Source organism: Talpa europaea, assembly GCF_964194135.1.
Source record: "Talpa europaea genome assembly, chromosome: 9".
NCBI lineage: Eukaryota > Metazoa > Chordata > Mammalia > Eulipotyphla > Talpidae > Talpa > Talpa europaea.
In genome coordinates this window covers 84,190,774-84,213,383 of record NC_140076.1, presented here as the reverse complement: position 1 = coordinate 84,213,383, position 22,610 = coordinate 84,190,774, and the positions used below count along the sequence as shown (strand labels likewise).

Below are 22,610 nucleotides of genomic sequence, written 5' to 3'. Positions count from 1 at the left end.
TTATACGAGCAGGTCAAATTCCATCTTGCAACAATCTCTTACTCTTAACCATTTTCTCTGATTATAAAACTAATATGTTCATTGTGGAAAACTCAGGGAATGCACAGCGCATAAAAGAGAAGGGAGAAATAGCACTTTAAGATCTACTCCTTAGAAACGTGTATCTCATAGTGGTTATTATCGTTTTTGTTATGAAAGAATAACCATATTGTACTTATGCTCTGGTAATCTGCTTTTCAACCTGGTAATATATTTGTCAGTCGGTGTTTTTCCCTATGGGCTTGCTTTTACAGACCGTATGATATTCCATGGGTATGCCATCATATAAATCTCTTCCTCCCCAGGTACTTATATCTGTTTTCAGGTTTTTAAAGACTGTCACAGTCTTTATCAGATGGTCCCTCCTATGTAGTCGTTGGTCTCTCTGACTGCATTGACTAGATACAGGCATGAAAATAAAATCCTTTGACTTACTATCTGAACTTCCCTCTCACATACTACACCTCCATAAAATAAGCTGCTTATTTTTCTTTCCAAATAATGAGTTTAGCATACCTAATTCAAAAGCTCTTTGTGACAGCAGAGTGACTTCTCAGCGTTTCCACTATTAGTTCCATATGATACTTGAATCTGTTTTTTTAATTGTGGATATTAAGTGTCGTTCATTCTGTGAATTGTCTGTATGGCCAGAGAAATACATCTGACAGTCATTCAATTAACAGCTGCAGCTTTCTTGACATGGAAGGAATTAATTCATTATGCAAATAACTGAAGGGGGTGGGTCAATAATTTCGTTTTTATTGGAGGCATATACTGAAAAAACAACAACAACCAGGAATTAGAATTTTCAGGATCCTGAAATGTCTTCAGATATTAAAATGATGTATTCAATTGTCTAAAGTTATTTTTATGGTTAAACATCTTTGTTGGCAATTAGTATTATGGGGGTGGGGGTGGATGTGATCTACTGCTTAAGCCTCAGCACTTATTACTTGTTGTTCTCATGCATTTTACGAGTAACAGCTTCCCTGCATAAAGAGATCCCTGGCTTTTTCCTACAAGTCTAATTTGAAAAAAAGATTTCTTCTCAAGGGTTTAGAAAGTAATTCATAAAATGGGAGGAATAATAAATATTGTGCCTTAACTCATATGCTAGTACAGATAGATTTGGTACACCTGGGTGTAATTTTAGTTAATTTCCACCAGAGACAGGTTGAAAGTTTACTGTTTGGGAGGCGGGGTAGGAGGTAGATGGTTAAATCTCCTATTTGCAAAAATGATTACATTATCTTAAATGAAAATGCTACTCTATTAGCAACTTCAATAAGCATTGCATTTGGGAAAAAATCTTTTTAATAAAAAGTTACCGAAAGTTTGCTTCAACTTAAAATATACAAGTGAAGAAAAAAGTACTTACACTGATTTATACGTCTTTTGGAGGTGTAATTATTGGCTTTTTACTCACCTATGTAAAACAATGTACTTTTGTAAATGGATTTCTGGCCATTTATGCAGCCTTTTTTTTCCCCTTTTTTTTTTCTTACATAAAAAGTAAGCACTGTCAATCAAGGAATTTTAAGGTTTATTTCCTCTTTAGAAATGATTGATAGCCTTTTAGATTTACAAGTTGACAAGTTAAAGGGTTCTATTGGTATAATTATGTACTAAATTCACAGTCTTTCAATTTAAATGTCCTTTTAAAACCACAAGATTATCATACCTGTATTTTGAAAAGTGGGCCAGTCAGTTTGGGTTGGTATACAAATTGCTTCCATTAGCCTTGGGACCTATTTGAATTTAATACAGTTTTTTAAAGTTAGTACTACTATGAATCTTACTTTTAAAATTTAGGTTAATGGAAATGCATTTTAAGTAAAGCGTGTGGCAACTTGTTTTCTAATGTATATCTAAATGTCAGAACTACAAAGACTGTCTTTTTATTCAGTATGGGGAGAAAAGATGTGGTTGAATACTTTGGTTACACTGAAAAAGAAAAAGCCCTCCCACCTACCCATTAGGGGATCTGGAAAGGGGGTGGGTGGAGGGAGCTCATCTCTTCCTAGTCAGGTGAGACAGACTGAAAGAATTTCATATCCTGGGGAGGAATATTGAAAATGATGGACCAGAGTCCACTTGATATTATGTTTAATTTGAGGGTGCTTTGAAGAGGGGTAGACAATATGGCCACCATCAGGCCTTTTGTCTCCAAATATTGTTATAGGTTGGTTCATCTTTTAGTTTTTCAAAGAATTATGCTCGGAGATCCAGCTGCTTGGAGTTCTTGCTTCCTCATGCTGGTGTTTTTCCTGACATAATATTGGTGTTGGTGAGTCAGTTAGTGATTGAGGTGGGGGTGTTGGATCCAGGGCATGATAAATAGCATAAGTGGCTGGTGGTATGTTCAGCAAAATGATCCATTAGTGCCATTATAGGATCTAGTTCAAAAGAATCAATTAAACTTTGGAATTCCCCCAGTTATTTCCACAGCATCAGTGTGGCAAATGATGTTCTGTTGTATTTCCTGAAATTGTTGTAATTGTGTGACTTCTTAATTGCAGCTCTCAATGAACCTACCATCGATTATGGTTTCCAGAGGTTACAGAAGGTCATTCCCCGGCACCCAGGCGACCCTGAACGTTTGCCAAAGGTAAGGATACCTCCTTGTATTGTTAATTCTGGACACCTGAGTTTGGGTGATAGGCAGAGAACTCTGCCATTGATACATATTAGTTCACAGAGAGGTAGCTTTGTGGGTATGGACTAAAAAGTGCTCATTACTTGTAGTATCACCTATGTGCCAGGTAATATACCATTACTTTGACATATATTATGTCATTTCTTCCTCTCACCAGCTCTGAGGTTGGTACTGTGACCATCTCAATTTTAAAGCAGAATATAATCAAATCAAGGAAAGAGAGGTTAAATCATTTACCCAAGGTCACATAGCATGTAAATTGCTAAACTGAGATTCACACCTACACAATCTGGCTCCAGCATCCAAATTCACTACCTCATAGCCATTTCTGAAGAGGAGAAAGAGAGAGCACTGCTTTTCTACCCTACCCACCTGTGGATCCGTCCTTGGCCCTGGTGCAGTGGAAACCGAAAGAAACATTGCAAGTGCAGAAAGCAGGAAATTCACATTTGTTTGGTACCTGTTGCCAGTGTTGGGGATCCTCCCATTTCTGGACCCAAGGATCTGGGGACCTGTGTGGGACAGATGATCACACCCAACTAATCAAAACAGAAGATAGTAAGTACACTTAGCAGAAGGCCAGGCCATGTTCTATGAGGACTCAGAAGAGAGCCAGCTAAATCCTAAAGTTCAAAATGCAGTAGTGTCAACTGCCATTCACTGTTTAGTTAGTGACAGCAAAATGAAATTTCATTTACTACACAAGCGAAAACTAGTATAAATCAAATGAGCAGATCAGAGCCTCTTCTTGCCCTAGAAGGTCTAGAGATGTGTCATTCCTCGATCTGTTCCTCCTTATAAAGACACTTAGAATGATGAACTTGGCCTCCTTCCCATTCAGCCACCCTCTGGGGGATCAGTTGGTCAGCAAATCCTACCCACGTGCCTGCTCCTTGGGACTGCCTGTCAGAGCAGGTGTCCAGGAGAAAGCTCCTCACCACTGACATTCAGGCATGAGGGGTGTTGGGGTGGGGTTGGGGGGCAGAGTGCTAACCCGTCAAAGAGATGGAGACTTATTCTTGGTGAACAGTGAAATCATGTCATCACAGTGCCCATCTCCTTTCACAGCATCGAAGTACCGTGGAGAATTTTCTTGAGGGAATTACTGCAGGGCAATAATAGGTCATTTTGTTGGTAATTTTATGGGATAAAGATATACATATTATGGGTGCCTTCGGAAATGTATAGTTGAGTTTTGTGTACTTGTTTTTTTTTTCCACTTTTTTTCCCCCTAAGATTTATTTATTTATACAAGCACTGGGTACAGTCAGAAGCGCAGGAGGGTGAGAGAATTCACCAGAGCCAGACGGGAGAGCAGAGCAGGCAGATTGACAAAGTACACTGCTGAGGGGAGCAGCGGGCAGCAGGAGAGGTCTGCGCGCCATGTGGGACCTTCTCCCAGTGGCCCGGGATCGAACCAGCGCTGCAGAGGCTGCAGGCAGCTTTGCAACCCAGCGCTCAACTGCTGCACCACCGGGGAGGCCCTTGTGTACTTGCTTTTGAAAACTTTTTGGTGCCACAACATTTTCAGTAATGTTTCCATTTGGGACTTTTGGCATTTGATGTTTCCAGAGTCTGCCAAAAGGACTGGAGACCCTATCTCATAGGGTAGAAGTTGGAGTGAAGGCACATCTGAGCAATTCAAGTCAAAATTCTTTTCCAGATTCTTCTGTGCTTCAGTTTCCTTCTCTGACAAATGAAGGTGGTTCTATTTCCTCTTCTTTCAGGTTATTTTAATCACTTATTTAACACTCAACTGAAGTTAGCTAGTGTTAGCTATCAGTTGAGTGAAGGCCCTGGCTTATGACACACCTCCCTGCCCATCTCCGTAGAGCAGAAAGGCCTGATCTTGACCAGCTGAGTTATGCTCTTTCTCTTGTACCTCAGTTTCTTCATAAAATGGGATAATCGTTTTGCAGTTCATAGGGATAAGGAGGGGATCCCGTGGACACAGTGTCTAGTAGTCGCGTTCTAAAGAAGCCAGGAAGTACTGTTCTTATTCATAGTGCAGGAAGAAAAATAGGCATGAGCGTTAGTTTTATGTAATTACTTTTAACATGAGTCTTAGGGTCACACGTCACATTCAGAAAAGCAAAACAAGTATCACAGGTGTGTGTCACTTCATTCCCTGGGGCCTGGTGGTGAGACTCCTGCCCCCCTTTCCTGGGCTGGAGATGAGTAATCAAGGACACAATGGATTTGTGTCTCAGGGACACAACTGTCTCAGCATGCATGCAGCCACTTGACCGTGCAAGGCCTTTGCCGAGCCCACCCCGGGAAGTTGTGTGTGTGATTCGATCAGAGTGGTTGTCCTCTTGGCTCCCAATGTTAAGGTGGAGCTGGAGTTCAAGCGCAGGGTCAGGAAGTGGTGGTGGAGCCAGCCTGAGGATCCCTGCGGACGGGGCGGTTTTATACTCCTGCTGTCCATTGTTAGGGGGACCAGAATGGGCTCCGCCTTTCTTAGAATCATGGTCAGTGTTTGTCAAACGGGAGTGTTTCCGCGAGCCCTGGACCACACACCTTGAGAAACAAACTCTGCTTTATTAAACCCATGTGTTTGTGACTAGACAAAGCTGGATTCATACAACCACCCACATATTCTGTCAAATGAAACTGCTCCAAAGACCTGGCAGACCGCTCTCCATAATAACATGCCTTTGTGTACAGGCTCACGCTCATTTTGGAGCCCTTGGATGTGCTTTGTTTTATGGGAGCCACTCTTGCGAGAGATGCAGGGGTGGTGAGAGCCTTCCCCATTCACCAAATGAGAACGCAGAGCATGTGGGGTCCTTCTCTGTAAATGATTTGGTCCCCGAAGGTCACTGTTAGTGATAGTTGCTGAACACATGAACTTGAAGCACTGTGATTATGCCAGCCCCAGATGTTTGTTGGTTTCCTTCCTCATATGCAACCGTGGAGTGGGCCTGCGAGGTGAAGGCTTTTCAGTCTCAGTGTCTATTCTGTCTCATACAGATTTGCTGTCCTCTCTGGTCCTGGCAGGAGGGAAGGACTGTGACTGACTTGGGGGTGAAGGTTGGCTTTTCTCAGCGGTCAGGGCAAGGGAACTGTGGTCTGCCCGAGACTCTGATGCTGAAATAATGCATGATGCAATGTGGGAGCATTGAGCAAGGAGCGTGCTGCATTGAAGGCCAGAGGTGTCTCCCTCCCCTTTCACTTTGTCAGTTGTCTTCCTAAGGGTCTGTGAGCATCGGGAAGAGGCTGTGAGAGCAGACCCTGAGCTTGGCCAGCATGATGGCCAGCGGCGAATCTCCTTTTCTTGATGCCCACTGTGGCCAGGGCTTATGAAAGACACAGAGATTGAGAGATGTGGACTTTGGAAGCAGGGGCAGTGGTTCGCCTTCATTGTGGTGGCTGGCTCGCTCTCTCCTTCATAAAGCAGCTGACCGCTTATGCAGGGGCCCCTTCATGATGGGGATGTGTTCTGAGAAATGTGTGCTTAAGAGATGGGATCATGGAGGAAAGTCACAGAGTGCAATTTGCACCCCAGAGGTGCAAAGCCTGCAACACAACAGCCTGGATGCCACAGGCTCTTGGGACCACCCTCGTCTGTGAGGTCTGTCATTGTGCGGGTGTGACTAAGTTGAGATAACGTGGGCCACAGAGGTCTCTGGTGTACAGCCAGACTTCAGTAAATGGGGGCTCCTGAATCCTGCCAGCTGGGCATTATCCAACTCACAGAATACTCCGAGTTGCAGGGATTTGCGTTGACTGCACAGCTAACCAGTGGCAAAGGAAGATTCGAACACAAGTCCTCTGTAAACATTACTTTGAATTCCCACTCTTCATGGGGTTTGGAAAGCCACAGAATTATGTCTTGAGGTGACCAGCCTCTCTTGACTGCCCCCTTCTCTTCACTTCACAGCCCTCCTCTTTAGATTGTCACTTCCCCACTGATGGGGTTGGCACAGGGACCTCCAGAGGGCAAAATTTTTTTTTTCCAAGAGCTGATCCCTCTTTTGAAGAAAATCAGACAGTTTGAGAAAAGTAACAAAGGCAGGCATTTGTGTATTTTGCTTTATGGAGCTGAAAATATCTGGTAAATTGATCCAGTGGGAGTAATAAATACACATTACTTTATCTTGTTCTTCATGTCCTATACCCCTGAGCCTTGATAGAACACCACCACTTAATAGACTTAAAAAAGAGTAATTACACTCATTGGTTGTGTGATTTTTCAGCCCTCCCAGCCCTGCCTGACCTTCTAATTTAGCTCACCGTGTCTAACTAATGCATTTATATTCATCTTTTATGAAGCATGTATGCTTCAGCGTTGACTTCTGAGCCTTTTTCAAGCTGTCCTCACAGGTTCCCAATCTGGTTAGTAGCGAGCAGGGAGCCATGGCCACGCGCTCCCGCGCACACAGGTAACACCGGTACATGGCTCACAGCGTTTCCTTGTTCTTTATGAAATGTAATAAAAAGTATTTATTACATTTTTACTTTAAAGCTTTTATACATTCTAGCATTATTTACAGCTAAACATGCAGGCAAAAGATGCAGTGTTTTTAAAATGATTACTGTTAATGTTTCTGCTTGTCAGAAGTGCTTAAATTTTCCTGCACTTTGTCTAAAAACTTAGTACTGTTGCCTTTTAAGAACAACACATTTAAAAGATCTTGCAAGTCAGATTTGCAAACACTGCTGACAGTTTGTGATGAATGATATTGCAAAATTTGCACGATGTTTGTCATTGCGCACAGCCGACATACTGAGGCAGGGATTAAGAAATGCCAACCCCCTGTGGAAAACAACTGTCCCCAAACCCAACCAAAACAAGCCTCAGCCAAACCTTGAGCCCAGAGAGCATACACCCCAGGCTCTTGCTCTTGTCTGGGTGTTCCCTCCCAACTTCCCACTCAGCCTGTGGAACCCAATTGTTCTCGGTGCATTTTCTCTCACCAGATGGTCTCCTCATTACCATACACTAAGAGTCCATATGGGAAACTTGTGAAATGAACTGTATTCATTTTAACTGCCAGATGAGCAGCCTTTTGCTTTGCAAGCTTAGCTTAAGTCATCTGCTGTCTTCGTGTTGTTATGGCAACACGGCACCAATAAAAAATTCTAATCTACTGTAAGTGATCACAGTATTTTAAGTGCTTGCCTATAACTGCCCTCAAAGGGGAAGAAGGGGGAGGGGCTTCCGTTTGTCCAAGGAGCAAAGGGTTGTTCTTCATGCCAGCAGGTGTCACTAAAGAAACTGGTGAGATGGAGGGAGAGGTGTCACGGTGGCTCTTGAGGAAGGTGGAGGTTAGACTCTTTGGATAGGTCCATGAAAACATTGACTGTCAAAACCATAGTTGCTCCAGTGGACAGACTTCCTTGCCGGTGCCGGTCCATCCTAATAAAATCCACAATTCTACCTTAGAGGCTGCAAATCTTCGAAGTGGCTCTTCCTTGGTTGGCATGTGGGGAAAAAAAAAAAAAAACCCAGCCTCCATGAACCTGCTCTCCCTACATGGGAATTAGTCACTTCCAACACCAGGCTAATTAAGAGTACCTTCAAGTAATGGAAGTAGGCAGCAACATCCTTAAATATAAATCATTTCACCTCCGCGGGCCACATGATATGTTGCATCTCTGCCGCTCTATCTGTATTGAAAGTGAGTGTTTATAGTCTCAGTTCATCAGTTCACATTAGCCTCATGCTGAATATTTAAACACAGAACAATTTGAACACACCATGAAGGAAGACAGTGACAGCACTTCCATTTGGAGCAGCAAGGGCTCCATCTAATAATAATTTAGTAAATCAGCCATTTAGTGGCTTGCTTGTGCCAGATATTATTCAGCTCAACTGTACACGGGAATGAAATTCAGACTCCAGTCTCAGGCACTGTTTTTGCTCAGTGGTGAGACAAGACCCCAAAACACCCTCCCTCAAGAGCACTCAGGTTTCATGATTTATCATAAATTCAGAGCTGGGGCAAAACAGAGCCGACCGTGTGCCATGTATTCTAATTATGCTTTTATTGTTTTAGTCTTTATGCAGAGACTGTCAGTAATTCAAAAACCCGCCGTTGCACCCGTGGAGATACAAATAAGAAATCTTTGCATAACCACACGGCCTGTTAGCCCAAAGGGACTGACTCAGGGCTTTAGCAGAGAAAGAAAAACGCTACATCTTTACCTTTCATGGGACCACACTGACCACTCACCCTCACCTTATTTACGTTTTTTTCTTTTTCCTTTTGAGGAAATCACTGATGTCAGGCCCAGGCACCAAAGTGACTATACCTGAATGAAAATGCAGAAACTAAGCCAATCATGCAATGTTTTCATCTCTCAGACATTTGAGTTTGAGGTTTGCCCCTGCATTCAGTTGTCCCAAACACAAACTAAAGAATGCAGTTCACATCCCTCTTTCTCCTTGAATCTGCCAGAAAATGCACAGGCTAATCCCACTTTTCTGTTTCGATAGGGCTCAGTTTCAGGGCATGGTGTCCCCTACCACTTGTACTTCTTTTATCAGATTCTTTATCACAGAACTGTACACCCCTGAAATTGTGGGGTGAATTCTGGGTGTGTGCACATGCACATGTGTACGTGCAGTGATGAGTAGGTACATGCATGTGCGCAGGTATCATTTTCTGGGGAGATTTAAGTTTCATTACAAAGCTCTGTGACCCCCACAAAGTGAATGATTCTTATTTCTTGAGATTATTCATCTCCAACTAACATTTTGCAGCACATTATTTTGCTTGTCATGACGATACCCTGCCCGTAGCAGAGAAAAGGAAACAGAGGATCTGCAAGGACACGTAACCTGCCCAGGGTCACGCGGCTGGGAGGTTCCAACATCTGCCTTCCTCACCAGTGTTTTGTGAGTAGGTTGGCATCTCCAGCCACACTCAAAGCACATGATACACGCAGACTCCAAGCATGCAGCTCCCTTTCCAGAGTTCTCAGGAGAAGCAGTGAGGGTTATCAGCGCCACGGCTGCTCTCGCTCGACAGGCACTGGCTGTCTGTGAGGAGCCGGCTGCTGTATTTACCCTGCTTTGCAGAGGAAACAGAGGCCCTCCTGCCTTTACAATGCTAATAAGTGGCAGAGCTTGGGTCTGTGCCAACTCTGTTGGACTCCAGAGCTAGTATCGCTAAGCATTGCCTCCTAGAATTAAGAAAGAGGAATTTTCAGGAAAAAAAGAGAATTTTGCAAACCAGTCTTAAAACCCCTCAAGCTTAGCCAGGGCAGAGGGGAGGGAAGGGGCGGCATTGACTGAGGTTGGTTCACCAATGGCTGAGCCAGGTGGAAGGAGCGGCAAGAAATCAAAAACCTGGAGAGAACTCTTTTCCTCTTTAGCTGCAATCATTGTGGTGGGATTTGTAATAACAGTCACGCCAATAACGGAATGCTGGGACCTCTTTCAAGTTCTTTCTTAGCGCTGAGCTCTTGAAGTTTAACCTACTTCATAACACACTCAGCGTACAGGGGTGTGGAACATAATTACTCATTAGTTCAAAGAGAAGGCACATGAGCTAATTCATGTCTCTCTTCTAAGCACCCAATATCTGCGCTCAGAGACTGAAGTCCTCTAGAGCAGAGACCCCGGGTGGTCTTGAAGCCTGCTCACTATTTTCGGCCCAGAGTAACGCTTCCGTGAAGCGTCAGAGTAGTAAGAGCCAAGCCTAGCAGTCTTGAGGCAGTGGATTTTAATTGCAGATATGCTCAGGACCATCTGTAAAGCTATGGGAATCGTCATTTACAGATACTGCTGGTTTGGAGTTACATATAATAACCTGCGATGCTCGGCGATTGATGAAGCGAAAGGCAACTAGATCATTGCCTCCTTTACATGTCCTTAAAGTCCAGCATAGTTCCAGAATCACTGACTCCAGGCTTAACTCTGTATACTTGTCCAAAAATAAAAATAAACATACACATATACTTCTGTATACACACAAAAACACACAGAGCACACAATAAATCCTGTTATTTACTCAGTGATGCTTTTACTCTCAAAGGAGGTATTTATCCTGCCTTTCTCAGGGAAAGGTAGCCACAGCTAGAAGACAAAGAGAAGCAGAGAAGTACTTAAGTTTGGGCTTTTGTGTTTCTAAGCTGCCCAGGCCTTGGCGACCTCAAAGATTTTCAAGGGTAATTTTGACTCCAGGCAGTTTTTGTTTCATGTGCTGACTTTACAACCTACCCTGGAAAAAGGCACCTCTGTCCACAGCCTTCTCTTTAAGCAGATACTTTTATCCTGATCAGAAAGTCGATTGCCAAGGCCACACAGCAGGACCTAACCCAGAGCATCGGGCTTAAACCAAGTACAATGAATTGGAATAAGCAGCGCTGGCTGGAGGTTGCCAAGTTCAGCTCTGTCTCTCCCAGCGGGTCATGTGCACAAGGGTGCAGGCACCATTTCTCCCCGCATTTGTGACAGGAATCACCCGGGGGGCTCCCATTCACCAATTAGCCAGGGTACCACATAGGAGAGAAGGCCAGGAGACCAAAAAAGAGGGGTAACACCGTTGTGATGCTGTTCTCGGGAATACCTGGCTTCACGAGCTAACTTAACTGCTGACACTTTCGAAAGTCCAACATTTTGGTAAAATGAATCAAACTGTAATGTTTCTTTTATGAGATCCCCTTGCAGGAAAGGGAGGTTTGGCACCTCTTGGAGACCAAGCTTAGTTATCCATCATAGTAAAGTCAGCTGTCCTAGCCAGCATCTCAGAGGTCACGCGATCGAACCAACAGCTCTTACAACTATATTATTGCTTACAGAACAGTAATTGAGGCACCAGATAAAAATTACCTGGTCTAATAGGCAGCGAACAATTTTCACTCAATAAAATTATAAGCCAAATCATTCATTTCATAACACTCTGGCTAATTTATTTGTTGACCTTTTAATATCCATAGCTCTTCAGCGATATTAACTGCAACTCAGACAAAATCTCTTGTTCATTTCACTTCCATTGATTTTTTTTCTTCCATTGAGGCAATAACAGCTGCTTGAAAACAGCCTTTTTCTTGCCACTGTAAAAGTCAATCATGTAAGTTAGTATGTCTTACGTTGATATAGCTGCGTTAGCTTATAACCGACTTAAATTTCATGCGATTCTGGAGCTTCAATGCCACATTTATAACAAAGGCAGAGCTTTCTGTGGTGCCTCCAGCCACGTGGCATGATATGTGGCAATATGTGGAGAAGAGGATTCTCATCTAATTTCAACATAAAATCCCCTTTAAAATGAGAGCAGGTTCACAAATGCCCCCTTCATTTTCTTTAGACTAGGATGCTTCTGATGTCTGCTGCTTGTCTTAAGAGCAACAGGCCCTTTCAAAATATTTAATTCCTTTGTTCTGGAAATTTCTGCAGAGTTTGTAGTTTGAATTTTATTTTCCTTTGAAGACTCTGGGCAATGGCTGTGCTAGAAAGTTTGGTAAGCTTTAGCTGCTTATATAATAAAATACTATGAAGTCTTTAGAATGTGACATTGTAAAATATAATTGTTACACATTTTGCATTTTATGCTGCCCTAGAAATAACCACTTGCTACCTATACCTCCTCTTCGCCCCTCCTTTCCATTTCAATTTACTCTAAAGTGGTCCTTAGCCATAATGAGAATGCCCCTTTCAACAGAAACCTGTTTAATTATATCCATGCTAAGTGTAAGTGACTCTTCTCAGTCACAGGGCTTCTGAGTAAAGAGTGCTTAAAGTGTGACACTAAAGGATCCTAATGATCTGCCGTAAGCTCTATTTCAAGAAGTTAGTATTACCAGAAAGATGAAAAATTTGAGGAATGTCTCAAAGGACCGGAAGCTCAATGGTGCTCAAGGGTTATTATGGTTTATTTTACTTCATCCCTCACTGGCTTCATTATGTGATTTTTTAGAATGCAAAATCTACCATTGTGGAATTTTCCATTTGGCTAAATAAATACGAAGGAAGTTGGGATCCAAAACTACCCTCCACAGAAATACCTCTCAGTCCAACTAGTATTTATTGCTTTGTACTTCCAGCTCTGCAGAAAATGGGCTGCAAGAAATTTCTCATCAATTTTTTGGCTTTTGGCCTTTCCAATCAAGAATGTCACCCGGACTTTGAGAAACAAGCAGGGGCAGAGCTCAGACTTAAAAGACTTAACAATTACCAGTGAGCTGAATATGCTGTTCAGAATTTGGACTCTAAGAAACTCTGGACTGAGGATGCCAAGGAAATCTATGAGATCAGCATTGATAATTATCACCTCTAAATCAGGAGTGATTTTCTCCCTCTACTGCATTTTATGTTGCTGATATTTGGATCCACTGTATTTTGACTCCTCTGATAAGGCAAAGTAGATTGGAGACAGATGGGTGTCAGGGAAAACTGGGGTGACAAAAAATATTGTGCTTTCTCAGAGACCACCCAGGCCCACTTGACTTTGGTCATTGACGCCTGCAGAGTAGCATCTTGGACCAGATGTTATTCCCACACACGGTAGTGTAAAACTCAGAACAGACTGTCTGCCCCAATTACTGAAGCATCCTGGACCTTAATTTTATGAGGGAGTTTTCCAGAGTCTCAAAATCTGATTCTGAAACTTGAAATTAATGTTGTGTTGGTAAATGGCTCTCCATCTGGCTTGATGAGTCGGCCTCTAGGTGCTACAAATGAAAATAAGGTCGGGACATATCGCCTGCTCATCTGGGTTTGAATTGTTCAAAATGTTGAATTGAGTTTATCAGTGGGCTTGATGTCAGACAGTTAGGCCATTTCCTCTTTACCCTCAAAGGCCAGATGTGAGTGTGAATAATAACTTCTTAGCTACCCACTTGAGGTCAGATATGAAAGAGAAAATCCCCACAGAAGGTGAACACTGTCATGGAACAGAAGGAAAGTTGAGTTAGCCATGTCTGTATCAGGCATGATGTGCTGGTTCCCCAGGTAACTTAGTGTGAGTGTGCAAATACCTCAGTATTTCCAAATACCTCAGAGTTACAGTTAGCAAGAGGCTGATGCATATTTAAGATAAACCTCATGTTTCTAGCAGCCTATAACTTAGATAATGTCTGTACCCAACATGACTCATTATATTAATCACAAAATTAAAATGTAAGTACAAGCCAGCTGGAGGAAAAGAGTGAATTCATAAAAAAAAAAAAGTAAATGGCATAACAAACTCCCCTCAGTAATCACGACTTAACCTTGAGAATTTATATATTGGATTTAAAAGTCTGGAGCCAAATGGAACACCAAATGTAAGTATTCTGCTTTTGTAAATCATGGCAGATACGTGACATGTCATTTCCTCATATAAATTAAGCAGGCACTTTTAAAAATCAGTAATTAAGAATAAACTCAACTCTTCAACAAGAATTTCTCAAGGTCTGTGGTTTGCTGACCATTGTGCTAGGGGCTTCTAGAAGGAGATGAAGATATGCTCTTGGCTTCAAAGTGCCTACAGTATAGATGTAAGAGTTGAGACTCAAACATCCAGATCAGAGCAAAAGCCCCGACAATCTCTTCTGCTGTGCTGTGCTAGGTGGTACAGTCAGCGCCTTGTCAGAGGAAGGAGCAAGATAGGAAGCGGGGTATTGGTGAGGCCACAGTTGTTCTGTTCCAGTAGAGTAATTTACAAGAGCACAGGCTCTGATGTGTCACAGGCCTGAGGTGGAATACCTGGCTGGGCCAGTCTTCAGTTGTGTGAACTCAGGGAAAGCTGGCTGACTTCTGTGAGCCTCATTTTCCTCATCTGCCAAATGGGGAAGGTGATACAAAGTGTACCTTAAGAGGCTGTCTGTACAGATTAAGGAAGTTGTGTTCTAACTTCAATAAACCACCAGTGTGGTTTTTAATGCTATACCGCCAGCAGCAGCAGCCACTTCCTTTCCAGAGGAAGAGGGAAGGGAAGACCTTCCCACATTCAGGCACCTGCATTCTGAATAAAGGAAAGGTGAGATGAATGAAGTAGAGTGATGGGAGGAACCTTCCTAAATGTTTCACTGCATGGCCTGGGGAGGACTAGTTGACCCAGAAAAGAGAGTGAGCCGTTCTTCAGAAGCCAAGGGAGAGAAGATGGATAAAGAGGGTGGGGCCTATGGATGGGGGAATCTTTCGTAATCCCCAAGGAACCCTGTAGTTAATTCTGGGGAGACAATGTGCCTTGAAAGGTGCTGGAGAGCAATACTCTAATATTGGTGAGTGATGGCAGCCATGGGAAGCGCAACAATTACCTGCCAATTAGCTGGGTACAACAGAGGGAGTCAAGTTGGTACCTCCATCTACAACTGTAGCCCAGTTGGCATTTTTATAAAGCTTTCAAATCATGAGTTATTTCTCAGAACTCCAGTCATCCTTGAGTCTCCTTGGTGTTTCTATGGACTGTAAGTAGATGTGGTGTGGTTATTCTACTTTCTCCATAGCAGATACTCATATAATCATCAAATGAGGGCCAGGGCAAAGACAGGTAAAATCGGGTTTTAATTGTGAAAGGAAATAGATTGGCAAAAGGGTGGCATCACATAAACATTTCTGTTTCTTTAAGAGGGAAGAAATTCAAGCCCATGGAAAGAAAAATAGTCTGACTCAGGGAATAGATTGGAGAATGAGCATAAGCTCTATAAGGAGACTCTGGGGCTTTTCAATATTTAGGATACTAGTATTTTTCTTCTTAATTCCCCAATGGGATATATATTTTTAAATCCTAGGATAGGATTAATTATCTTGGAAGGGTCTAATCTCTACCCTCCTATTTTAAACTGCAAGCAGGGAGACGTTTAAAACATTATGAAAAGAAGAGAAAATCTCTCCTGACAAATAAATGCCTTGAAAAATTAGATATTAGTACTAGCCAAGTGCTCTTTCTTTTCAGAAATATTAAAATTGCATATTAGAGTGGAAGGATGCAATGCTATGCTCCCTCCTAATGCTACAAAAAATAAGACTTTAGGAACAATTTCAGAGACAAAAGATTATATGAAACAGCTAGCTCTTTCCCTTATGGGAAATTTCTTCTTTTTTTTTTTTAACATCTCAGGCTCAATCATTTCCTAATGTGAAATTACAGATTTTTCAAATTACCATATAAAACTGCAAAAAAATTACACTTGTGACCACAGAAGAGATAGCATACACTATCAATTTGATTTTAAAAGGCATACATCTTTTATACTACCTGTCATTGTTATAATGCCTTTTACAAATTTAATCAATACATTTTAACATTCTATATACTTTAAGTGCAATATACAATAAATATTCAAGTTTCATCTTAAACATGCTTTAGCCTTTAAATTGTTAAAACTGCGGTGCCCTTTCAATCTACTTACATAATGTCATAAAATATACATTTCAAGGTAAATGAAGTCAGCTACTTCAATTTAGTCCCTCAAACTGGTAGTAAATGAGAGGTTAACACTATGGTGCCAAACCCATTATTGAGTAAATTTAGCACCTTGGACAGCTCTGTAAAATCTTTATTGCTTTCCTGACCTGCTCGTCATGTTCTGTCTGTGTGTTCAGTGGTTCTCAGCTCTGATTGAAAGGCAATATATTAGATCCCCAACACAAACACGCTTGGGGGCTAGTTCACTGGGAAGGTAATGACATGGAGGTGAGAGCAATTTTCTGGTCACCGAAATCCAAGCACCTTGCAGGTCCGTGGCACTAACTCATAGAGGACCCAGAAATTTCCTTTCTCCTTTCCATTTGCAGAACTCACTAATAGAAGCAGGATCACATTGGCAAAGCTGAGCCAAATGCTGGTTCTCCCTTCAACCCCAAAGGGATACTGCAGTGCAGGACATTTTTAAATAGGCAAGATAGAATTTAAGGGCATTACTTCCCAGACAGCAAATCCAGCTTCACTCTCTTCAACACTGCCGGGCAGATGACCCACCTATTTTCCTAGTGGAAAAGCCCTTTCTAGCTTTGTGGCTCAAAGAAGGATGCGACTTTCGGAAGCGAGATTCCTGTGTCTTATTTTGAAGGATTAAATGGTCATGAGAGCTTTGAATATTGAAAGAAGAAAAAAGAAACAAGTAGATAATGGGGATTTTTTTTTTATGGTTTACAATACCTTCAATAATCATAGAGTTTACTTTGAACATCTCCCCTGGTTCTGTGAAATTAATTACAGTGAAAAAACAATGTGCCACATCCTCAATTATGGAATTATGGTGCCCCAAGAATTATGGCGCAGCCTCTAACTGCACCTCCTCGAACTTTCCACAAATAGGAGTGTTTAGTATTTCTTTCTAAAATGCAAAAAAAGGAAAAATACCTTCTCTTCCAAGCCCAAACACTGGCGTACAGGTTGATATACAGAAATAAGTGAACACAGAACCAGAGAAGGCTAATCTTAGTTAATAAACAAACTGATGCTATTTTGTCTTCATCTTTCCTAAGAGCCAGCTAAAGCTGTGAGATGTTAGTGAAAGCAGCAGAAACTGAATTTGATCTGGGGATAGAGTTTAGTGTACCTATACCGTGGTCAATTATTAACTTCTGTGGTCAGACAATATGGCAAACACCAAGTAGTGAATTATAGCTTGAGTTACAAAAAGAAACTATTTCAGATATATCAACTCAAACCTCATTGATTATCTAATGCTTTTTCATTTCTTAAATGAAAAATAACTGAACTGTTTAATAAATGGGGTCCAGCAGCTTAAGGCAAGTATAAATGTTTATTGAGAACTGAAAGCCCCTTGATCTTATTTCTGAATTTAGGACATTATGTATGTCATAAGTAGTTACTGCAGTATGACAACTATTTTATCTTATATTATAGAGAATTTAAAATTGAAAAATGCTAATATGTATCTAAAAGCTTGTCATTTCAAGAGTTGTTCAAGGATTTTTGAAGAGGCTATGGTGACAGCAAAATGAATGCAATTATATCCCTATTTTCTGATCAGCGTCTACAGTATATGAAAATTGAATAGCACTGCTTCTTCTGCAGAAATCTATTGTGTAAAATATTTTAAGTTACACTTCTTTTGGAAACTTTACCCACAGCAAACACTGACACCCCAAATCTGCAAACATATCTTCTAGTAGATCACCTCTGATAAAAATACTCAGTCTTTGTTCTCAGATAAGACCCTGTATTACATGTCCCAAGCTTAACTTTCCTTTTCCTGTGCCAGTATAAATGAATCTGCAGAAAATTAGGGCAGAAGGAAGAGGGAATGATTTCTTCTGGTTAGAATGAAAATTACCACTGCACACACTTTTGTAGAGCAACCTATATTATTAGAAACGAGCATGCAAGCTAAATCTGGAAGCCCACCTAAATGACAAGAGGGGGATAATTTTTCTTCAACTGCAAGGAATGGAAAAACATATCTAGGATGAAAATGAATGAGCAAGTGGGGAAAATGACAAACAATACTGAAATAGCAAAGAACTGCTATGAAAGAAACAGACACTGCCAGTCATGAAAATTGGTGCAGCGGGAGCTTTCGGGGGCAGGAGAATCCTTTCGTAAGAGCCTTTGACAAACAGTGCACTGCCTGGTGTGTGGGTTTACTACATCGCCCCTTCTCTCGAGGCTCTGCCACACAAGGGAGATAAACAAAAGAAGTTTAATGCTACATGCTTCTAGTAGCTGAAGATTGATTGGAAATCCCTCGAAAATGACCTGTCTGATAAGGTCATGGTTCCTGGAATAAGCAATTAAGTGCAAAATAAACACATCTTAGGGATTCATAACATGCATTGAATGACATCGATTGTCGTAATCTGGCAAATGACCTCGCAATTGTATTCAGCAATAAACATATGAGTGCTTTATCGTGCTGATGGCAGGCTATTGAGTGATGTGTTTTATCTGGCGGTACCAATGATGCTCACCTTTTGACTCAATGAAGTGTGTATGTGAAACAGGGATAAATTGGTGATTTACTGCCATTCTGGGGGTTCCCCAAGCTACTGCCTCTACAGAAGTGCCTTGGCAACCCGTGGCCAGAGGAAACGTGACCACGTGGTAAGGACGCCCTGCCTTCATTCAGAGGAGCTTATCTGTTTTACAGGAAGTGATACTCAAGAGGGCCGCGGACCTGGTGGAGGCACTGTACGGGATGCCACACAACAACCAGGTGAGGCGCGCCGGGTCCCCACCACACAGATTCCCCCTCATCCTTACAAAGTGCAGGGAGAAAATCTGCTCACATGGGCTCAGAGGATGTCATTCCCAGTTGACATCTTGGAGGCCCATTCAAGTCTCTCTTCTTTTGTCAGTCTTTCCTTCCTTTTTCGAAGGAATTGTTTTCTTGGGCAGCAGAGGTGCTCTGAGTCTTCCGTGGAGGGAGAGAGTGCGTGCTGCTTGGTTTTACTCCTCTGGGTTTTCAAGCAAATTGAGGAGGAAAGGGGGATTCAATTTCTTTTCCTCTAAAGCATCCCAGGACCTGCATCCTGCTATTTCCTTCTATTTCATAGAGCAAGTAAACATTTACGAGTCTCTGTTCTCAGGAAACTATGGGGCTGTACCATCATTCACTTCTTTTTGAGGTCACCTGAGTCTGTGTCCTGGGGACACAGACCCTCTTATCCTTAGGGATGCCGGCATCCTCATAACCTACCTTTAACTTCAGCAGGGGGAATGAATTACAGCCCCCGCCCTATGACCCCAGACCCTGTGTGTTGTGGAGCAGGGGAGCCCATGGTGCTGTCACATGGTATGACAGTAAGAGGTGGCTTTGCAGAGTGGCTCAGAAAATACACTTTGAGAATTAGATGGGGTTATGCAGCCCAGCTCTGCCCTTAAACGGATGAGGAGGGCTGTTTAGCAGGGCTTCCCTCCCTGGATCTCAAGACCCAAACTTGTGATAGGGTGAGTCTCTACCTGCAGGCTGGCGGAGACAGCCACATGAGGTGGGGCAGTGAACCACGGGAAAACCCTGAGCACCGTCCCGGACTCCAGAGGCAAGGGGAATCTGGTTTCCCTGGGAGGGTGACTGGGCAGCCAAAGAGACTCTGCCTTTTCCTTTGCAGGAAATTATTCTGAAGAGAGCAGCTGACATTGCAGAGGCCCTGTACAGCGTCCCCCGCAACCACAGCCAGCTCCCGGCCCTCACCAACACCTCGGTCCATGCAGGGATGATGGGCGTGAATTCCTTCAGTGGGCAGCTGGCTGTGAATGTCTCCGAGGCTTCGCAGGCCACCAATCAGGGTCAGAAGTCTGCTTTTCTTCTCCTCATTTCCCTGCCCTCAGACTCAACCTCCCCCCACAACTACCTTTTCCCAAAAAAGGGAGATTCCTACTTGGTCTGCATCAACTGTTACAGTAGAGTGTGGTCTAACTGTCACGGCCAGTGATCCTATCTAGGGGGCTGGAAAGTATGCCTGCATTCAGCCATCACTCCATTTGACTTTTCACCATAAACCATGAGTGACAGACCCCAAAGAGGCCTGGAATTAAAGTGCTGAGGGGCCAGAGCGCATCGCCCTTGCCCAAGGAATAAGAACCTGTTAACTCCAGGGTACATCTCTTAGATTGGGATTTATTTCTGCTCCAAAATGATAATTTATAGGGCCTACATTGCCACTTCTCACGGCCCTGCTAAGTATTTATGATCTGCTAAGAAATGTGTCTTTTGCTCGCTTTCCATTTTAATCACAGAGCGAGCACACCCACCCGCACGCATGAATCAGTCGGCCGGGCCGCTTCCCTGGGACGTGGTGGGAGGCAAGACCCACAGGCTTTCCTTCCTCCAAATCTTCCAGGACCACCACTCTCACCCTACTTTGCCCCAATCCCTTAGGTTTCACCCGCAACTCCAGCAGCGTATCACCACATGGGTACGTGCCCAGCACCACCCCCCAGCAGACCAACTATAACTCCGTCACCACGAGCATGAATGGATACGGCACTGCCGCCATGTCCAATCTGGGCGGCTCCCCGACCTTCCTCAACGGCTCAGCTGCCAACTCACCCTATGCCAGTAAGTACAGATGGGGGGCTTGTTGTCTTTATGTTGCTGTGGACTGTGCGGTCCACTGGCTGGACCTCCTGAGTCTCAGAGGCCCCTCCCTGCTAGGCATTGACCCCGAAATGCCACCAAAGACAGCCTTGTCTCCAGCAGAAATCTCTGTCCTCTCAGAACACTCAGAACTTTGCTGCAACCCAAAGCAGAGGTAGAGGTCATAGCAAGATCCCTAGCCTGGAGTCAGGTCGGATGGGTTTGAGTCACGTTTTAGCCAGTTATTAGCTGGTGTCCTTGGGCAAGCTCATCTCCTCTCCAGGACTCAGTCTTGGTGTCTGTAAACTGGAGAAGGAACCAGCACCTATCCCAACCACTTGTGAGACTGTAAGCATGTGATGGGTGTTACGGGTGAGCCTGTTTTGATGCCTGGCTCCTGAGAGGCACAGCCAGGAAATCTAAGTAATAATCATAATGAAAGAATGATAAACTCTTTTCTCCTGTATATTTTCCTCTTTGGATTTGATGTGTACTGGGGGAAAAAAAAAATCAATACAGACTCCCTCCCCAGGACTCTGGCAAGGTAAAAACAAAAACAAAACATGCGCTAGAAGTGTTCTTTGGGGTCTTGACCCTGTCTTCAAGGGCTTTTTTGGGTACAACCGTTAGATTGCACCTACAGAACCTCAGGGAGCTGGTATCTCTACTTATAAAATGTCATGGGCCATGACTTTCCAGTCGCGATTGCTTGCTCTCCCTCTGAGGGTTTTTACACAGATTGCTGAGTTCATCTTGGACGGTGTCAGGGAGTCTTATGTTGTGTAAAACATGGCTGGACTCTTTGACTTTTAGATGATGACAGGAGATGTGTTGCTAAAGAACATTGATGGTGATTTGTTTTATAAAGGAGTCTTGGTGAAAAATAGAAGGCACGCTATCTCTAATTGTGGCAATGTGGTGTGTGCGAAATCCTTTGAGAGAGGAAGGTCCTCCCTAGCCTTTGAGAGAAGTTATTTCTGAAAGCCATACTCAGGACCTTTCACTTGCTGGGTGCGTTTTTGTGTTGTGTGTGTGCTGAATGTTTCTACTGTCTGTAGAATCAACAGCTTGTGCATTTAAAATCCAACCCCCTCCCAGAGCCTGCATACCTTTTGTCTATCTGCTTAAGAGTCAGCCTTTGGGGCCAGTCTCACATCTGATTTTGATTCATCGAAAGATCGTTTCTCATAGATCTATCATTTCTGTTTTCTCCCATCTACTCAATCAGAAAATGTTTCAATCATGACCTGAAAATTAAAAGGTGGCATTCTTAATTAAATCAATAAACTAATTGCTCTATGGTAGCAATTCAATTTAGGGGCTTGGATTGCGCTGTCTTCCCAAGCCCATGCAGACACTCAACAACTTCAGCCTGAGATTGCATCTGTCAGACTGCGAAACTTGGAACATTTAATTTCCATTAATTGATTTCCTCACTGCTCACAAATATAGTATTAAATTCTCAAACAGGCTTTCAGATGGGACGGTTTTATCTGCATTTATGCAGATAAAACAATAAACACCAAGCCCAGCTGATTTAAATTTTTGCCTCCCTAATATTTAATTATTCATAAACCACTCATGTTGAAAAATTCTGAACAGGATAAAAAATAAAATAAGACATTCCACTGGTGAACAACACACTTTTCTGGTGTGCTGGCTGATAACTAATAATGTTATAACAAATGGAGCGGCTTGACTATATTTCAGCTCTTCCTCTGTTAACCTCCCCCTCTACGCTCCCCACCTCTAAATACACATAATGATCGCATTTGCCAACGAGATTAATTGCCTTCCTCAGTGAACCAGCAGGATTTCAAGTCTAAGAATATTTAAAAATCAAACCTCCAGTGCAGGAGTTTTGCAATTTAAATGGGTGTTATTATTGAGCGTATTTTCACATTTACAAATCCTAAGAGATGTATAAAAATGCTGGCCTCATTAAAAGGAAAAGTACAGTTTAGAAAATGTTTGTGAAAACTCCGAGAATGGT

At 42.7% G+C, this 22,610-nt stretch overlaps 1 protein-coding gene across 7 annotated transcripts in view; it reads left to right on the top strand.

Moving 5' to 3' along the window:
* EBF1 (EBF transcription factor 1) overlaps positions 1 to 22,610 on the top strand; it is a gene marked incomplete at its 3' end in the record, with an annotated part of 386,163 nt that overhangs the window by 353,889 nt on the left and 9,664 nt on the right. For 5 of the 7 annotated variants that reach the window (XM_084243402.1, XM_084243401.1, XM_084243400.1 and 2 more), the window contains 4 exons: positions 2,559 to 2,647; positions 18,689 to 18,754; positions 19,650 to 19,827; positions 20,420 to 20,599. In XM_084243402.1, the coding sequence (XP_084099528.1) occupies positions 2,559 to 2,647; positions 18,689 to 18,754; positions 19,650 to 19,827; positions 20,420 to 20,599 (513 nt within the window). The remainder of the gene's footprint in view (positions 1 to 2,558; positions 2,648 to 18,688; positions 18,755 to 19,649; positions 19,828 to 20,419; positions 20,600 to 22,610) is intronic. The other 2 variants (XM_084243404.1, XM_084243403.1) reach the window with 1 other exon arrangement.